At 37.9% G+C, this 16783-nt stretch overlaps 1 protein-coding gene and 1 pseudogene across 2 annotated transcripts; one reads left to right on the plus strand and one right to left on the minus strand.

The window, feature by feature from the left end:
* The first annotated feature begins 1070 nt into the window (after positions 1-1070).
* On the plus strand, positions 1071-9107 carry LOC130704512 (complement factor H-related protein 2-like). 2 transcript variants are annotated; one of them, XM_028162700.2, is made up of 4 exons: positions 1071-1209; positions 3654-3848; positions 8072-8254; positions 8715-9107. In XM_028162700.2, the coding sequence occupies exons 1-4, from the start codon at positions 1125-1127 to the stop codon at positions 8909-8911; spliced, it is 660 nt and encodes a 219-aa protein (XP_028018501.1). In that variant the 5' UTR covers positions 1071-1124; the 3' UTR covers positions 8912-9107. The 2 variants fall into 2 exon arrangements, with proteins under 2 accessions (XP_028018501.1, XP_028018503.1); XM_028162702.2 differs by lacking the exon at positions 3654-3848 and having other exon boundaries at positions 1073-1209.
* Positions 9108-12842: 3735 nt separating this feature from the next.
* On the minus strand, positions 12843-13120 carry LOC102999022 (HIG1 domain family member 1A, mitochondrial-like; annotated as a pseudogene).
* Positions 13121-16783: the final 3663 nt, after the last annotated feature.

A 16783-nucleotide genomic window follows, 5' to 3' on the forward strand; every position in this document is an offset into this window, starting at 1 on the left:
GTGTATGTGAGTGTGTTCTAAGTTCAGAAAATGGGTAAATACGGATCTCACAGTTTGGTTCCATTCTTTCAAAGGTTGGACACTTTCTATTTTCTGCTAGCTTTTACTCTCTCAAGCAGTCATTGTTATAATTTGTGTTAGCAAATAATTTTTATTCATAGAAAGTTTAGCTTGATATAAGCTATTTTGCTATTCTGGAAGCCTTAATTACATATATTAATAAATTATTTTATATTTTGAAACTATTGTAGCTATATTAAGAAAATAAATAAATAATTTCAATGCATTAACTCTCTGACATCTCTGACTGGTTTTTCTTTTCCTTTATAGTAATACTATATTTTCCATATTAATTATCTGTTTGAAAGCAATTCTCTTATATTAAAGAATTGTATTTTACATTACGTTGAATAGAATTGACTATATAAATATTCATATATAAATAAAATAGAGAATAAGTGTAATTAAGTTAGTGAAAGACCAGGTGAGGATTTTTGAGTTATAGTCCTACAACAAAAGGGATATCATTGTGTGCATCTGAATATTTAAAAAAAAAAAAAAAAAGAAGGTCCCTCAAGCACAGTAAAGAATATTTAATGCCAAGAATATGCTGAAACTCTTGTACTCACTAGTGTGATCCCACATAAGTTAAAAAAAAAGAATCAGTGCTTCCCTAAGCACACGAGAATACAGATGATAGAATAAGATCCAAATACATGTTGGTTTTCCTAGACCCCTAAGCAAAGAAGCTGGGTGAAGGTAAATAAAAGACATGAGAAAGTGATGGTGACATGGCCTCAGAGTTATTCACATATGACTCACCTGTTTGAGAAAGAACTCCACTTATTTTAAAGAAGTGTTTACTTTAACAATTAGTGTTTTATATCACTTCTGGAGCCCACCTATTACTGTCCCGCAAAAAGGTTGTGCAAGCACTTATCAGGGAATGAACTTAAGAAATTGTTGTGAAACCACTAACCGTAATTCAGGGATTTTGCAAAGCTGTTTGAACTTTGATATTTACTAAGTGACCTCAGTTAACTAGAGCCATAGTAATGTCCTTAAGTTCAGAGTCACACTTGATAAACTGCTAAACAACCAAGCAACACAACTGGAATATTTGTATGAACGTGCCTTTGGGAATATCTAACATGCTGTTACTACTCAATGTCATCCTCACCCTGTGGGTTTCCTGTGCTCATGCACAAGGTAAGTGGAAACACCCCTGAACACTCAGCTTCCCTCTTGAATGTAACTCCACGTTTTATCTACTTTCACCTGTCTTTATATTTTAATGATAGACTAATAGGAATTGTCTGTATTGTGTCATCATGATAGAGTGTAACCTTACAGGAAAATTATCTCATATTCTCTTAAGGGAAAACGAAAAAAAATTATGTTTTTTCTGTTTTTTGAGTTCCACAGCGAAAGGACTCTCAACGTTGATTATAAAGATAAGTGAATATGCTCACACAACATTAGGAAAGAAGTCACAGGCTAGCTTCTGACTTCAAAATGGATGGAGGTTTCTTAGTTTTAATGCAAGGAAATATTTGGGAGTGATGGATATCTTTATAATCTTGCATATGGTGATAGTTTTATGGATTCATATGTCAAAACTCATTAAATCAGGCATTTCAAATATATTTAGTTTACTGTGTTTTAATTATAACTTCATACAGCTGTTAAAAGTCATTGACATCATGATCAATTTAATATTTCAATAAAATAAACAGCAGGTTAAAAGAAATATCCATTTCAACAAAAAGTATAGTAAATTCTTAATTCCAGTGGAATGACAATTAATTTTACTTTACATTTCTGAGGTCAGAAGTAATTGTTGGGCAAATGAATTAATAAATAATTTTTAGAGCGTTAACCCTAGCACATTGTTCACTGATGTGTTTTCACATTTATAGTGAAATTTTCTATATTAATTTACCTGAATGCAATTGTTCTATATCAAAAATTATCTCTTATAACATAACAAATATTGTGGATCCTTTCACTTATCTTTAAATTAAGGAGCACTTTATTTTTGTATATTAATTCTAATTTTACATGTACACATCAAGATTTTATTGACACAGGTTTGTTTATTTCATTCTTTTACAACTCTATGGATCCTTCATCATGATATCTTTTTAAAGTGTCTTATTTCTTTTAAAATCAAAATCTCCTTTCCAAGTTATTGTAAACAAAACCTCTAATTTGCTTTAGGATTTCTCATTGCACCATTTATGATTAGAATATGAAACACTATTTGTTATTTTTAATTTACAAGAAGAGTGAATCTAAATAATTTTTTGCATGGTTGGTTTTGTATGCTATTTAAGTCTATATTTGGGCAATTTCTTTCATCAGCAACAACAGTAACAATACAAAAAAGATTCCTGTCCAATGTAAACTATTCTCATTCAGTGAACTCTTTCTAAAAGTAACCTTTGAGCTGAAAGCCCCGTAAGCTTGAGTTGCACCAAGGTTTTTCAACAGAGAATGGAAGCCATTTTGTGGAAGCACACCTGTGTGTAAACAGAAACATCTTTGTGTATTTAGTGGACGGACACAGGTTGAATTCTGTCCTCCAAATTTCATATGTTGAAGTTCTAACTCCCAGGAGCTCAGAATGTGTCTGCATATGAAGGTACGGTCTTTAAAGAGGTAATTAAGTTAAAATGAGGTCATTATGATGGGCTCTGATTCAATAAATCAGGTGTCAGCATCAGAGGAGGAAATTAGGACACAGACACATAAAGGGAAAACCTCGTGAAGACACAGGGAGAAGACGGTCATCTACAAGCCAAGGAGAGAGGCCACAGAAGAAACCAGCCCTTCTGATACCTTGATCTTGGACCTCTCACCTCTAGAATAGTGAGAAAATAAATTTCTTTGTTTTAAGCTTCCCCATCTATAGTACTTTGTATGGCAGCCCTAGCAAATAAATACAATCATACTTACACATTTTGAGTGTACAGTAATAATCAAAAATTCTTTTTCTATTTTCCACTCAAGTATATTTAAATTCTTGCATACATATTTTTAGAGGACATTCATCACAAGTTAGTAATTATATCTTAGCGGTTTTTTGTTGCTAGTATTTTTCCTTTATGAATAGTTTATATTCAAATTGTCTTCACTGAAAAGGTTAGACATAGTCATATATACATGTATGACTATATGTATATGAATATATATATTCATATGCGAATGTATGTTTGTTCGTATATGTCTCCTGTGCAACATGTGACGTGGACTGGGAGAGGAGGCATGGAAAGGGCTGAGACGCTGGGGAATCTCTGTGGAAGACACAGGAAGAAGAGGCACAAGAAATGAAAGGAGAACTACAGACAGTCCTCCCATCCCTCCAGAAGCAAACGTCTTAGATCTGGGAGGTTCACTACATAGAACCACTTTTGTTCTCTTCCTCAGCGTTTACATTTTTCTGTGTGATTTTAATCTTGAAAATGCTTCCAAAGAACTTAAACATACTGAGCTCCTCAAGTACCTATGTACTCTTCGTTATACATTGTCCCAGATCTCGGTCACTAATGCAAGTGGAAGAATTAAGCTAAATAGAATAATAAATTCAACAATGGGATTATTAACATAAGTAGAGCTATTCATTAATGTAGGATACTATTTCTTTTCTTAAGGAAGAACGTGTGATTTTCCAGAGATAAAACATGGAACCATATATGATGAAAACAGTTATAAACAAATCTTCCCAGTTGACATAGGGAAATATTTCTACTACACCTGTGATCACAGCTTTGTGTCCCCTTCACAATTACTCTGGAATCGAATAATCTGTACACAGGAAGGATGGTCACCAAGACCAAAGTGTCTCAGTGAGTAAACACCCTCCTCATTGTCCGGATGAATTACCCAGTGTGTTCAGTGAGTGGAGAGGCTCGGCCTGAAGGTATCACAGAGCCTGGACAGTCATAGCAGCGGGAACCGGAGGGGCCAGCAAAGATGACTTATGTTATTGTTCGTTGTGAGAAGCTGTTTATAGAAAGTAGCTTTACAAATGTAAATTTTTTCTATATTCAAGTCTTAATTACTGGCATGGCATTTTAATTTTTTACATGCATGGCTTAATTTTTAAGAAACAAAATTTTTGCACTTGATTTCTCTTCTGAAGTTTGCAAAATGTTATGCTCTTTCATTGCAAGATTTGTATCTGTCATCTTTTGGCTTTTAGGACAGTGTTTTTTCCCTTGGGTGGAAAATGGTCATTCTGCATCTTCAGGACAAACACACCAGGAAGGTGAAACTGTACAAATTGTGTGTGACACTGGCTAGCCTCCCAAATAATTGGAGCAGCGTTACATGTGCAGAAGATGGCTGGTCCTCCCCTCCTAAATGCAGTCCCCTCCACTGTCCTCTGGGATCTTGTATTCTTTTATATTTTATAGAGAGATAACAGTATTTAGTATATGCAGTATTGCTGTTTCTACTATTGTCACCTTTTCAGTGTCAGGGTTCCAACTGTGTCTAAGTAGACATGCAAATATCTGGATCATCACTAGAAAATCATCTTGTCTACTTACATAAATTAAATATAGGTGCTAATAGAAAACACTAGCCAAGTACACAGTGAAAAACTATGATTCTCACATTATATAGTTTCTTCAGTGTATTTTTTTAATCAGAATCAACAAACTTGATAATACATATTGTGCTGCTTCTCAAATATACAGAATTTTTAATATAATTCCTAATAATTTCACATAATATAACAATGCATCAAAAGAAGCAAGTCAAAATATGGTTCTCTCATGATGCTTTAAAAGGTAGCACAGTTTAATTCTGACAAGGTCATTTGGCAAGTTAGTGAATGATTCAAAGGAAGGAGACAAAGGGAGAGAAGAAAACTAGCTTTTATTAAGTGTGCAAAACCAAATTTATAAAATTGAAAATTTCAGTTACCACATATGGCTTTTACTTTACTTCAACTTAGGATAAGTCTATTTATAATTCTGCTGAAATATGCCATTCACATTGTTTGATGATCTTTCCTATTATGATGTATGTGTGTTTTCCATACCACTAAGTAATTCTCTGAAACTGTCTAACTGGAAATATTGTCAGATCCCATAGGTAAGAGCTCAGGCCCCCAAGACTGCTCTCCCACCCCGCCCCCTTCAGAATTCAATCACAAGTCCAGCTTGTCATCTGTGCTTCTGTTTACTGGCTATACATTAGAGGTTCCTGGGACTTCCTCTTCAGGTTCAATTAATTTGCTAGAGTGGCTCATAGAACTCAAAGAAATATTTGATTTACCAGATTCCCAGTTTAAGGAATATAACTCAGCAACAGGCAGATGGAAGAGATGCACAGGGCTAGGTACATGGAAAGGCACAGAGTTTCCATGCCCTCCTAGGGGCCACTCTCCCAGCATGTCCACATGTTCACCTGCTAGGAATCTCTCAAAATCCCATCCTTTTGTTTTTTTTATGGCGGCTTTATCACAGGGGCAAATTGACTAACCCATTGGCCATCGGCAGTTGATGCAATCTGCAGCCCCTCTTCCCTCCCTGGAGGTCAGGGGTGTGGGACTGAATCTTCTGACCTTCTCATCACAAGGTGGCTCCCTTGGCAACCAGCTTAGGTGCTTTCCATCGCATATATACAATGGAATACTACTCAGCCATAAAAAAGAATGAAATAGTGCCATTTGCAGCAACATGGATGGACTTAGAGAATATTATCCTTAGTGAAATACGTTAGACAGAAAAAGACAAATACTGTATGATATCATTTATATGTGGAATCTAAAAAATAATACAACTGAATGCATATGCAAAGTAGAAACGTACTCACAGATATAGAAAACAAACTAGTGGTTACCAAATGGGAGAAGGAAGTCAGGAGGGACAAGTTAGAGGTGTGGGATTCAGGGATACAAACTACTATGTACAAAACAGATACGCGACAACGATATACTGTATAGCACAGGGAATTATAGTCATTGTCTTAACCTATAAGGGAGTATAATCTGCAAAATTATTGAATCATTATGCTGTACACCTGAAACTAACACTATATTGGAAACCAACTATACCTCAATTTAAAACAACAAAAATACTGATCATCCTGCTTGTTAGTGAGGATGAGAATCAACTGGAACCCTTACACATTGCTAATGGGAATGTAAGATGGCACAATCACCCTGAAACCCAGTATGGTAGTTTCTTGTAGATTCAGTCAAGCACATATCAGATAGCCCAGCAATTTTACTTTTAGGTATTTATCAGGAAATAGTAAATATATGTTCATTCAAAGACTTGAGTTCAAGTGTTCATAAATAGCTCAATCATAACTGCCACAACCTGGAAACACTCCAAAAGTCAGTCAACAGAGGATAAAATGGATAAACATATTTTATATCCATAGAAAGCTACCCTGCTCCACAATGGAAAGGAGTGGCCTAGTGATGCAAGACACCTCATAGAAGAATGGGTTTGACATTGGATGAAATAAAGCAGCCAGATGTAAGACAATGCATGCTGTATGAATCCATCATACAAAGTTGTAGGAAGGCAAAATTAGAGTGACAGAAAGAACATGGGCTTCCTAGAGGAAGAGAGTTGGGGGAGGTGGAGTAGAAAGGAAACCACAGACTTTTAAAGGAAGATGAAAACTGTCTCTAGTTTGGTTGGGTGGTTACACAGGTGTACACATTGTCACATCATTGGCCCACATGCTAATATGTGTGGATCTTATTGTATGTAATTCATATCTGAATAAAGGTGATTTTAAAAATGAGCACTTGGAAACCAAAGATATAGTTGTCCAAAATATTGTAATGTGATTGAGTCACTAGAAGAAAAGAAGCCATAGAAATCTGCCTAAATAGGAAATTAAAAGTGAGAGAGTATATAAAATTATCAGAAACCAGAAGCTCCAGGCAGAAAGAAAAGAAAAAAATTATAAAATATAAACAAAAATAGCACAAGGGAGAGAGCGATGTCAGCAAGATAAAGCGTAAGACACTCCTCCTGGTATCCCACCTTCAACAATAATAATTTAGCATCTATCCGCAAAAGCCCCTTTATGGGAGATGCGGGACCCAGGTTCCAGGAGATTGTGAAACCCCAGGGGTGCAGTCCAAGCACAAGCACAGGTATCTTGTTCCCTCCCAGTGTGGGTGAAAGTCTAGACTGAACACTTGACCCCTGTTGATCAAGGTGGGGAGAGGGTTGGTCTCAGGTTTCCTCAATGGTGTGTTTCTAGAGTGAGTCCTGTACTGTGAAAAAATGTTTCTCTCTTGCTAGGCTGATCCTTTCCTGGGCCTTTGGCTAAAGGAAGCAGAGTCTCCCTGGGACTCTTTTTTTGTTTGTTAATTTTGCCTGAACGTGAGATCATTTCTGGGTCGTGGTCTCAGTGCCCAAGTCCAGGATACATACAAGGCAAAGTGAAATCTCAGACAACCCACTGCAGTGTAACTCCTTGAAGCCCAAGGTCACTAAAAGATCTACTTCTTCTCTACACCCTCCACAACCTCTTATGTTGGTCTTTAAAATACGTTCAGGATTTTTAGTTAACAGAGGGAATATTTAGCAGAAGAAATAAATAAGCAGAAATGTTCCCATCTCATTTTGTCCAGAACAGGAAGCCAGAAATTCCCTTTCACATTATACACATTTGTAATTCTTTGAATTTTGTTTAAAAAGCTGATGTTTCTCTTGTAATAAAAATGAAAATCAATAAAAAAAATTACCAGAGATTCAATAGCCACTGCAGTATGCTTAATATATAAGACCAAGAAACTTTCTTTGTTTATCTTAGCTATCCATCTCTCTAGCATATATTCATTAAGGAAAACATCTTTAAATACCAGAATACTGCAAAGCAGACATATTTGTTAATGTCTTATGTGTGCTTTCATGTGGGGTGAAAGGAAGGGCTTAAAATGTGACTCTCAGTTTAAGTGATTAAACTTTTTTCAGTGAATCATTTCTGTCATAAGAAATCACAAGTCTATTACATATTGTTCTATACTTTTATTTACTTTCTTTAACCTGTGTTTGTCTTTGGTCTCTCAATGAATCAAATTATTTTTCAGACTCTCAAGGAAAATGTGGGCCTCCCCCACCAATAGACAACGGAGACATTACCTCATTCCCGGCATCAGTATTTCCTCCAGGATCGACAGTTGAGTACCAATGCCAGTCCTACTATGAACTTCAGGGAAACAGACACATAGTATGTCAGAATGGAGAGTGGTCAGAACCACCAAAGTGCTTAGGTAAATATTTCAATCTTCTTGTGGATCCTGGGAAAATCGGTGTACTGAGTATGACGTTTAGCTGTTTATAATAGAATTTTCATGGATTAACTACCAACCGTTCTGTTGCGTGCCTGACTACGAAAAAATAATATGTGTGGAAATAAAGTTTGAAAATTTCCTGTTCAAGCAACAATAGCAACAAAAGATTCCTTAATGAAAGCTCTTCATATGATAACTGACATTATGAATCTTTGATTATAACATTTAATTATTACACTAAAAATAGTACCTCATTCTTACAACATTAACTGTTTAAAATGATGGAAACTACATACTGGATTTTCAATGAGTTGGTTTGTAAAAGGTTTTGAGAAGGAATTTTTGGACCAGAGCAGGAGATTCTACTTGAAAGCCTGAAATTCTGTGGGAAATATTTGTATACCACTTAACGGTTTATGTTTATTTTTTTTAACTTCAGATGCATGTGTAATTTCAGAAGAAATTATGAAAAAACATAACATCCAGTTAAAATGGAGACGTGATAAAAAACTTTATTCTAAAACAGATGACACTGTTGAATTTATGTGTAAACGTGGATATAAGCAAAGGACACCAAATCATACATTTCGAACAACCTGTCAGGAAGGAAAACTGGCATATCCTACTTGTGGATGAAACAGTGGTTATAGTGTGTTGTAAAACTGAAATATGTACATGTATTCAGAATTTTTCATTATTAATCCAATCCTCAGTTGCTTTTATCAAGTAAATCAGAATTTGTGTTAAGTATTATGTGGATGATGTAATTATAATCTGGGAGACCAATGAATCACTTCTTAAAAGTACTTCATTAAAACCTGGCAAACCAAAATGCTATGTGTCCTGTTCACAAAACATCTGTGGCAAGAAATTAGATGCAATCACTTCAGTGCCTCCTTCCATCCATCATTCTCCTAACTCTCGAAGCTTTCTCTGTAACTTCTGAGGCTTTCTGAGACTGTTTCAGAAGAAATGGAAAAAAATGCTTGTCTCCATCTTCAAAATAATATCACTTCACAAACACGTAAAAAGCAATCTGTGTCATACCTATGTTAGTAATTAGATCTAGTTATTACTTACCTTTGCTAATCGATCAATAGATAAATATACCCAAAAATGATGAAATCCGTGTTCTTCTACAAGGTGTCTATCTAGCACATGTAATAAACGAGTCATAAGGAGGAGTTAGAATCTAATTGGGTATATATCTATCATGTTGACATAAAAAGTGGTTTAAAAAATCCAATATGAAGTATAAACACACACACACACACACACACACAAACACTATGCTCTGATACTGAATAAAGGTTTATAGAACAAAGATTGGTAGGAAGTGCAATAAAATATTTTAAAAAACTATAGTTGAATTTAGAAATAATAGGGGTAAGAGGTGATGTTTAACTCCTTTATACTTATGTGGATTCTAAATTTATTAACCTTTAAAGTATATATATCACCTTTGAATATTTTATTTTAAATAAGGATATATATAAAGCAAGACAATACATACTGAGAATTGTAAAGACCTCTTTGGTACTGACCTTCAGATCTAATAACATTTTCATGAGTTTGCTGGTATAGAGAGTTTCGGAAACATTCAATCACAAGAGTCTGAAATGTGGTCTTTATGTTTTTAATTTCAAACAGCATAGCTAAAAATCAGTTGACTAGAAACATTTTAAATAGCTACAAAAAATGAACACTTGAAGATGAAAATAAATATATAAATAATTAAAAATATTTTAGGTAATACCTTGTTGTGTGTAAATATCCATCACTATACACTGTCACCAAAGTTTTTTCTTGTGATAAGAACTTTTAAGATCTACTATCTAAGCAACTTTCAGATATACGATACAGTATTATTAACTATAGTTACCTGCTGTGTGTTACATTTCAATGACTTATTTTTTTTACAGCTGAAAGTTTGTACTTTTTCTTTACCCATTTTGCCCAATCCCCCATTCCACTTCCAGACTCTGGCAACCACTAATCAAGTCTCAGTATCCATGAGCTCAGTTTTGAGTTGGTTTAATTGTTTTTTGGTTTTGTTTTTAGATTCCACATGTAAGTAAGATCATATGTTGTCTTTCTCTGACTTATTTCACTGAGCATAATGCCCTCAATGTCCATCCATGTTTTCACAAATGGCAAAATTTCATTCTTTTTAAGGCTGGATAATATTCCATTGAATACATACACCACATTCTCTTTATCCATTCCACCATCCGTGAATACTTACATTGCTTCCATATCTTTACTATTGTAAATTATGTTGCAGTGAACATTACATGTATCTTTTTTCTTTTTTAAAAAAATTTATTTAGTTAGTTTTGGCTGCATTGGGTCTTTGTTGTGGTGCACGGGCTTCTCATTGCAGTGGTTTCTGTTGTTGCGGAGCATGGGCTCTAGGCACATGGGCTTCAGTAGTGTGGCATGCGGGCTCAGTAGCTGTGGCTCGTGGGCTGTAGAGCACAGGCTCAGTAGTCCTGGCGCATGGGCTTAGTTGCTCCGCGGCATGTGGGATTTTCCTGGACCAGGGCTCGAACCCGTGTCCCCTGCACTGGCAGGCAGATTCTTAACCACTGCGCCACCAGAGAAGCCCCCATGTATCTTTTCAACATCTATTGCAATGATCATATGATTTTTATTAGTATTTTCATTTTCTTCGGATAAATACTCAGAAGTAGAATTGCTGGATCATATGGTAGTTCTATTTTTAATTTTTTGAGAAACCTCCATACTGTTTACCCTAGTGGCTGAACCAACTTGCATTCCACCAACAGTGCATGAAGGTTCCCTTTTCTCCATATCCTTGATAGCACTTGTTAACTTTGTCTTTTTAATGATAGCCATTCTGGCAGGTGTAAGGTGACATCTCACTGTGGTTTTGATCTCTTCATCTGGCTCTTGATTTGTAGCCTTTAATGTCCTTTGGAATAAGCTGATAATCCAGTGAGTAAATGGGTTTTTCTGAGTCTCATAAGCCATTTGAGTAATTAATCAAACCCAAGAAGGGGAAGATGGGAACTTCAGATTTATAGCCAGTCGGTCAGAAGTACATGTAACAACCTGGACTTTGATTGGCATGCTGAGTTGGAGGGGGTTGTTGGAACCTCCAGTTTGTAGCTGGTTGGTGAGAAGCACGGGTACAACCTGGCCCTATAACTGGTGTATGAAGTAGAGGGTGATCTTGTGGGACTGAGCCCTTTACCTGTGGAATCTGATTTTATCTCTGGGTAGTGTCAGAATTAAATTGATTTCTTGGGCACCTTGCTGATGTCTGGGAATTGCTTGCTGGTGTTGGAAAGCCTTCACACAGGCACACAACCACATTGGAACTGGGTCCAGGAACGCTTTTAGTGGACATCCTTGTCCCTCCTGATGATAGAGGAAAAACTTTCAGCTTCTCATTGTTAAATATTATATTAGCTGTGTACTTGTCATATATAGCCGTTATTATGTTGAGGTATCTTCCGTCTATACCCAGTTCATTGACAGCATTAACATAAATGGAGGTTGAATTTTGTTAAATGCTTTCTCTGCATCTATTGCAATGATCATATGATTTTTATCCTTCGTTTTGTTTTGTTTTTGTGTGTGTGTCTGTGTTCACTTACTTTAATAACACTACAGGTACCATGTTATCACCATGGAATGTAAATTCGGGTTAGACAAGAGAATTTCACAAGTACAACAAAGCAGTCTGTAGTATACCGAAGTTTGTGTAATGTCTGACCAAACCAGTTTGCTCATAAATCACTTCCATTATAGGCAATTTATTTAGTTTAACATTCATGATTCTTTCAGAGAAAATAAACAGACTGCACACATTTAAAAAGTATTTTTCATTTACCTTTGCATTAGCACTTAAAATACACACTTCTATTTCAAAATGCCATTTAAAAATTATTCTAATATAACAGCAGCAAACTATAATTCTGCAATTACAAAAGAGCTAAACGGGGATCTACAGTTAAGTTATTCTCATGTTTACAGCTATGATTCTGAAACAGATACTACTTCAAAGCAGCTGTTACCAGCTCTTTAGGTTTGGTTTAAAAACACACACATAGTTGCCGGGAGGTTTATAATGTTGTATTCCATGCACTGTTCTGAAAGCGTTCTTCAAGAGCCAACCAGACCTTAAAAACAGTACTCAGTCCACAAAGCAGTCAGAAAGAGTTAAATTAACTGGGGTAAATAGGATTCCTACATTACATCAAAAGCATATGATATTCTGCAGCAACTGGGAGCATTTTCAGGTTTGGCATGTTGTCCTCTTTACAACTAATTTTATCAGAAGAGTTTAAGAAAGTGGACATTGTACGACTATCAAGTGCATTTAAAAGTGACGTGTTTTTGTGCTAATCTGACTCCCCTGAATGACCTAGCTAGTGAACTAGTCACTAGGCAAATCAAGCCTGCAAGAAAGGAAGCCAATATTCAAATTACCATGTTATTGTTCGACCCACAGAATTTATTTTCAACATAAACATATAACCTCAATATGAGATGTCTAACTAAAGCAAGCACCACCAAGATCAAGACAGCCTCTCCTCTTCTAAGGTTTAGGTTTTGCCCAGAATTCTTGATACGTGGAATAGCCCATACCAAGAGCCATTGCTCCCACAACAAAGCCTTGGGCTGCCACGTGCATGTGGATCAGGTGAACATTTTAGTATTGCCCCAGCTCTTCCATTTATATAATCCATATGCAACGATTGCTGCAAAACCTGCCGTTCCAATGGGGACAAATGGTGCCTCTCTAGCTTTTCGGATAAGTTTAGATCCCTGATCTTCATCATATGATGAAAGAGAAACATCTGTGTCACTTGACATAGTGATTGAAGAATCTTCCTTCCTAGGGCCGAAGAGGGTCGCCAAAGGTGGAAAGGGAATAGTGACCCGGGGAGAAGATGAAGCTGATGGCAGGAAGGTCGTTTGGTTTTACGCCCTCCTCTCAACCCTTCAACTTTCCTCCCCTCTCTCTTCTTGTGACCTTGTCAGGACCCCATGGCCGGAGCGCCCGCCCTCTCAATCCCTCCTCACCCACCCGGCTCTACGAGCTCCCCGAAGTTGGCCCCAGCCCCGTCCCTCTGCAGCTCCAGCCGCGACGCTTCGCTCCTCAAGCCTTTGCTGCAACCCCTCATAGGCTCCGTGCGCCCTCACCAGCCTCCCCTGCCCCGCGAGGCGGGGCCTGAGCCCCGCCAACCAGACTCCGCCCCCTTCAGCCCAGGCATCGCCCCCCACTCCCAGCCCTGCGACCCTCAACCCTCCCAAGGTGCCCTCAGCCCGGCCCAGCGCGGCCCCTTCATTTTGTTAATGTGGTGTATCACAATGATTTGTGAATGTTGAAACATTTCTGCATCCCTGGAATAAATCCTACTTGATCATGGTGTATGATCCTTGTAATGTATTATTGAATTCAGTTTGCTAATATTTTATTGAAAAATGTTGCATCTATATTCATCAGCAATATTGGTCTGCAATTTTCTTTTCTTGTGGTGTCATTATCTGAACTTAGTATCAGAGTTAGTGTTGGCCTCATAAAATGAGATGGGAAGACTTTCCTCCTGTGAAATTGTGACTTATAAAAATGCATATGTATTTGGACATTAAGATGACCAAAATATATTTCTCATACATATTTAGTCTTCCTCCAAGTTTCCTGGTTCACAGTTCCAAAAACCCTGGGAACTTACTAAGTGCTGAGAGTGATAAATGTGTATATTGTTACGTTAATGGGGTGACTTTGGGAAAGCACCTAAAGATGGGGCTGGTTGCCAGTGGAGCCCACCATGTGATTAGAGCATCAGAACACTCAGTCTCACCTTCTAGCCTCCAGGTAAGATGGCATTTGGCTAAGGTTATTAAGAAGTAGAAGCTATGGAGTCTAACTTATTTTACATATATCGAGTTTGCAGGAGTGGAAGGGGAAAAAAGCAACATTGTTTTATAATTGCCCTAATATTTCAGAACTCCAGGTACAAATAAAATTCATTAAGAATTTCTCTAGTCTGTAAGCAACCATTTATGCTTTTAAAATCCCAACAAAGTGGTTATAGAGGGAACATTCATCAACATAATAAGGGCAAACATTTCTTGAATGAAGAGCATGCACACTTCTCATTGTTATTTCGTCTCGTTGCTTGGTATTCCTGCTTTGTAATTACAAAATTTTTATTCCTTGTAACAATCGGACTTTTCTTATCCCTGTGGACAAAACTGTATTACAACTGATGAGTGCGGCTGCCAAAAAATGAGCACAGAGGTGGGCATTTGGCTGCTCCGTGTTGTGTAGGAAGTGTTCTGATTACGGGATTTATGATGTACACTAAAGCGGAAATGCCTTTGAACTTAGTTTTCAGTCTCCAATCCTAAGTTTTCTTTTTAATCATTAGAACACTTTTGAAAACAATTACAAAGAAAAATCTAAAATATCAAGATTTATTATTTTGTCAACTGTGTGTAAAGTATCTTGTGAGTTTTATAGATATTTTGACTGTCTCGTGTGTCCTGAGTACCAATGTCTTTATAGAAAAATTCAGTTCTATGTGAAGACTAGGAAGTGTATTGTATATTGAACTAGTTCTATGTGTTGTTTTGATATTTAGAATAAAGTTCTTTGGTCCTAACAAAGCATATCTAGGTTTTACTGAACACATTTTCACATGATGACAATGCAGTGCTCTGCCTGCCTCCTGAAAAATTGAATAAAAAGACCATGAACAACACACCATTGTAAAGCAATTATACTCCAATAAAGATGTTAAAAAAAAAAAAGACCATGAGCACATAGAAAACCAGTGTCTTGGGGCACAGTTATTAAATTTTTCTTTATTTTTCATAAACTAGATACCATTTTGAAATATTTTATATGTTAAAATGTATAAATCATTATTTAATGGTTTTTAAGTGGCTAATTAATATAAGTTTAAATATTAATAGTGGACTATTATGCTTGAAGTAGTCATGTGCTGTTTTTCCCCAAGGAGCCTGAAGTGTAGAAAATCCCATGAATGGGCTTGTCCTTGCGACAGTGAGAGGGGTCACTCTCGCCACTGCCCCTCATTCCCAGAACTGTACACTCTGGCCATGGGACGGACCGCTGCTGGTCTAAGGCACGAGCTGAGTGACAGGACACACCCGACCTGGCCAGCTGTCATCTGCATGTGGCACCATAACTGAGCCTCCGCAGGCAGCTGGTAGAAGACTAGTGAATTCCAAGCTTTCCCACTAGGGGCGGTGTTGTGTGGGACACCTAATTCTCTATTGCTGTGTAACACATTAGACCAAATGTAGTGGCTTGAAACAACAGACATTACCTCACAGGTCTTGTGGGTCAGGAATCGACTGGCTGAGCTGGGTGGCTCTGGCTCAGGGCCAGAGGTTGAAGTCAAACTTCATGGGAGCTGCAGTCTCTAGAGGCCATCCTGGGGTTGAATTCAAACTTCATGGGAGCTGCAGTCTCTAGAGGCCATCCTGGGGTTGAAGTCAAACTTCATGGGAGCTGCGGTCTCTAGAGGCCATCCTGGGATTGAAGTCAAACTTCATGGGAGCTGCAGTCTCTAGAGGCCATCCTGGGGTTGAAGTCAAACTTCATGGGAGCTGCGGTCTCTAGAGGCCATCCTGGGGTTGAAGTCAAACTTCATGGGAGCTGCAGTCTCTAGAGGCCATCCTGGGGTTGAAGTCAAACTTCATGGGAGCTGCCATCTCTAGAGGCCATCCTGGGGTTGAAGTCAAACTTCATGGGAGCTGCAGTCTCTAGAGGCCATCCTGGGGTTGAAGTCAAACTTCATGGGAGCTGCAGTCTCTAGAGGCCATCCTGGGGTTGAATTCAAACTTCATGGGAGCTGCAGTCTCTAGAGGCCATCCTGGGGTTGAAGTCAAACTTCATGGGAGCTGCGGTCTCTAGAGGCCATCCTGGGATTGAAGTCAAACTTCATGGGAGCTGCAGTCTCTAGAGGCCATCCTGGGGTTGAAGTCAAACTTCATGGGAGCTGCGGTCTCTAGAGGCCATCCTGGGGTTGAAGTCAAACTTCATGGGAGCTGCAGTCTCTAGAGGCCATCCTGGGGTTGAAGTCAAACTTCATGGGAGCTGCCATCTCTAGAGGCCATCCTGGGGTTGAAGTCAAACTTCATGGGAGCTGCAGTCTCTAGAGGCCATCCTGGGGTTGAAGTCAAACTTCATGGGAGCTGCAGTCTCTAGAGGCCATCCTGGAGCAGGCTTCACCTCCAAGCCCACTTCTGGCCAGAGTTCCTCCCCACACAGCCTCTCTCTACAGGGCTGCCTGGTGATAGATACACAGCTGCTGCCCCCAAGAAAAAATGAAAGAGAACACAGGCAGGATTTAAGTTGCAGTCTTTTATAACCTAATCTAGGAAGTGATAGCACATCACATCTGCCACTGCAAGTCCCTATGTCCACACCACTCAAGGGACACAAATTAAGATTCCCCTCTTGAAGGGAGAAGTGATCAAGAATTTTTAGACACACTTTGA

This window comes from Balaenoptera acutorostrata, chromosome 1 (genome assembly GCF_949987535.1).
Source record: "Balaenoptera acutorostrata chromosome 1, mBalAcu1.1, whole genome shotgun sequence".
Classification (NCBI taxonomy): Eukaryota; Metazoa; Chordata; class Mammalia; order Artiodactyla; family Balaenopteridae; genus Balaenoptera; species Balaenoptera acutorostrata.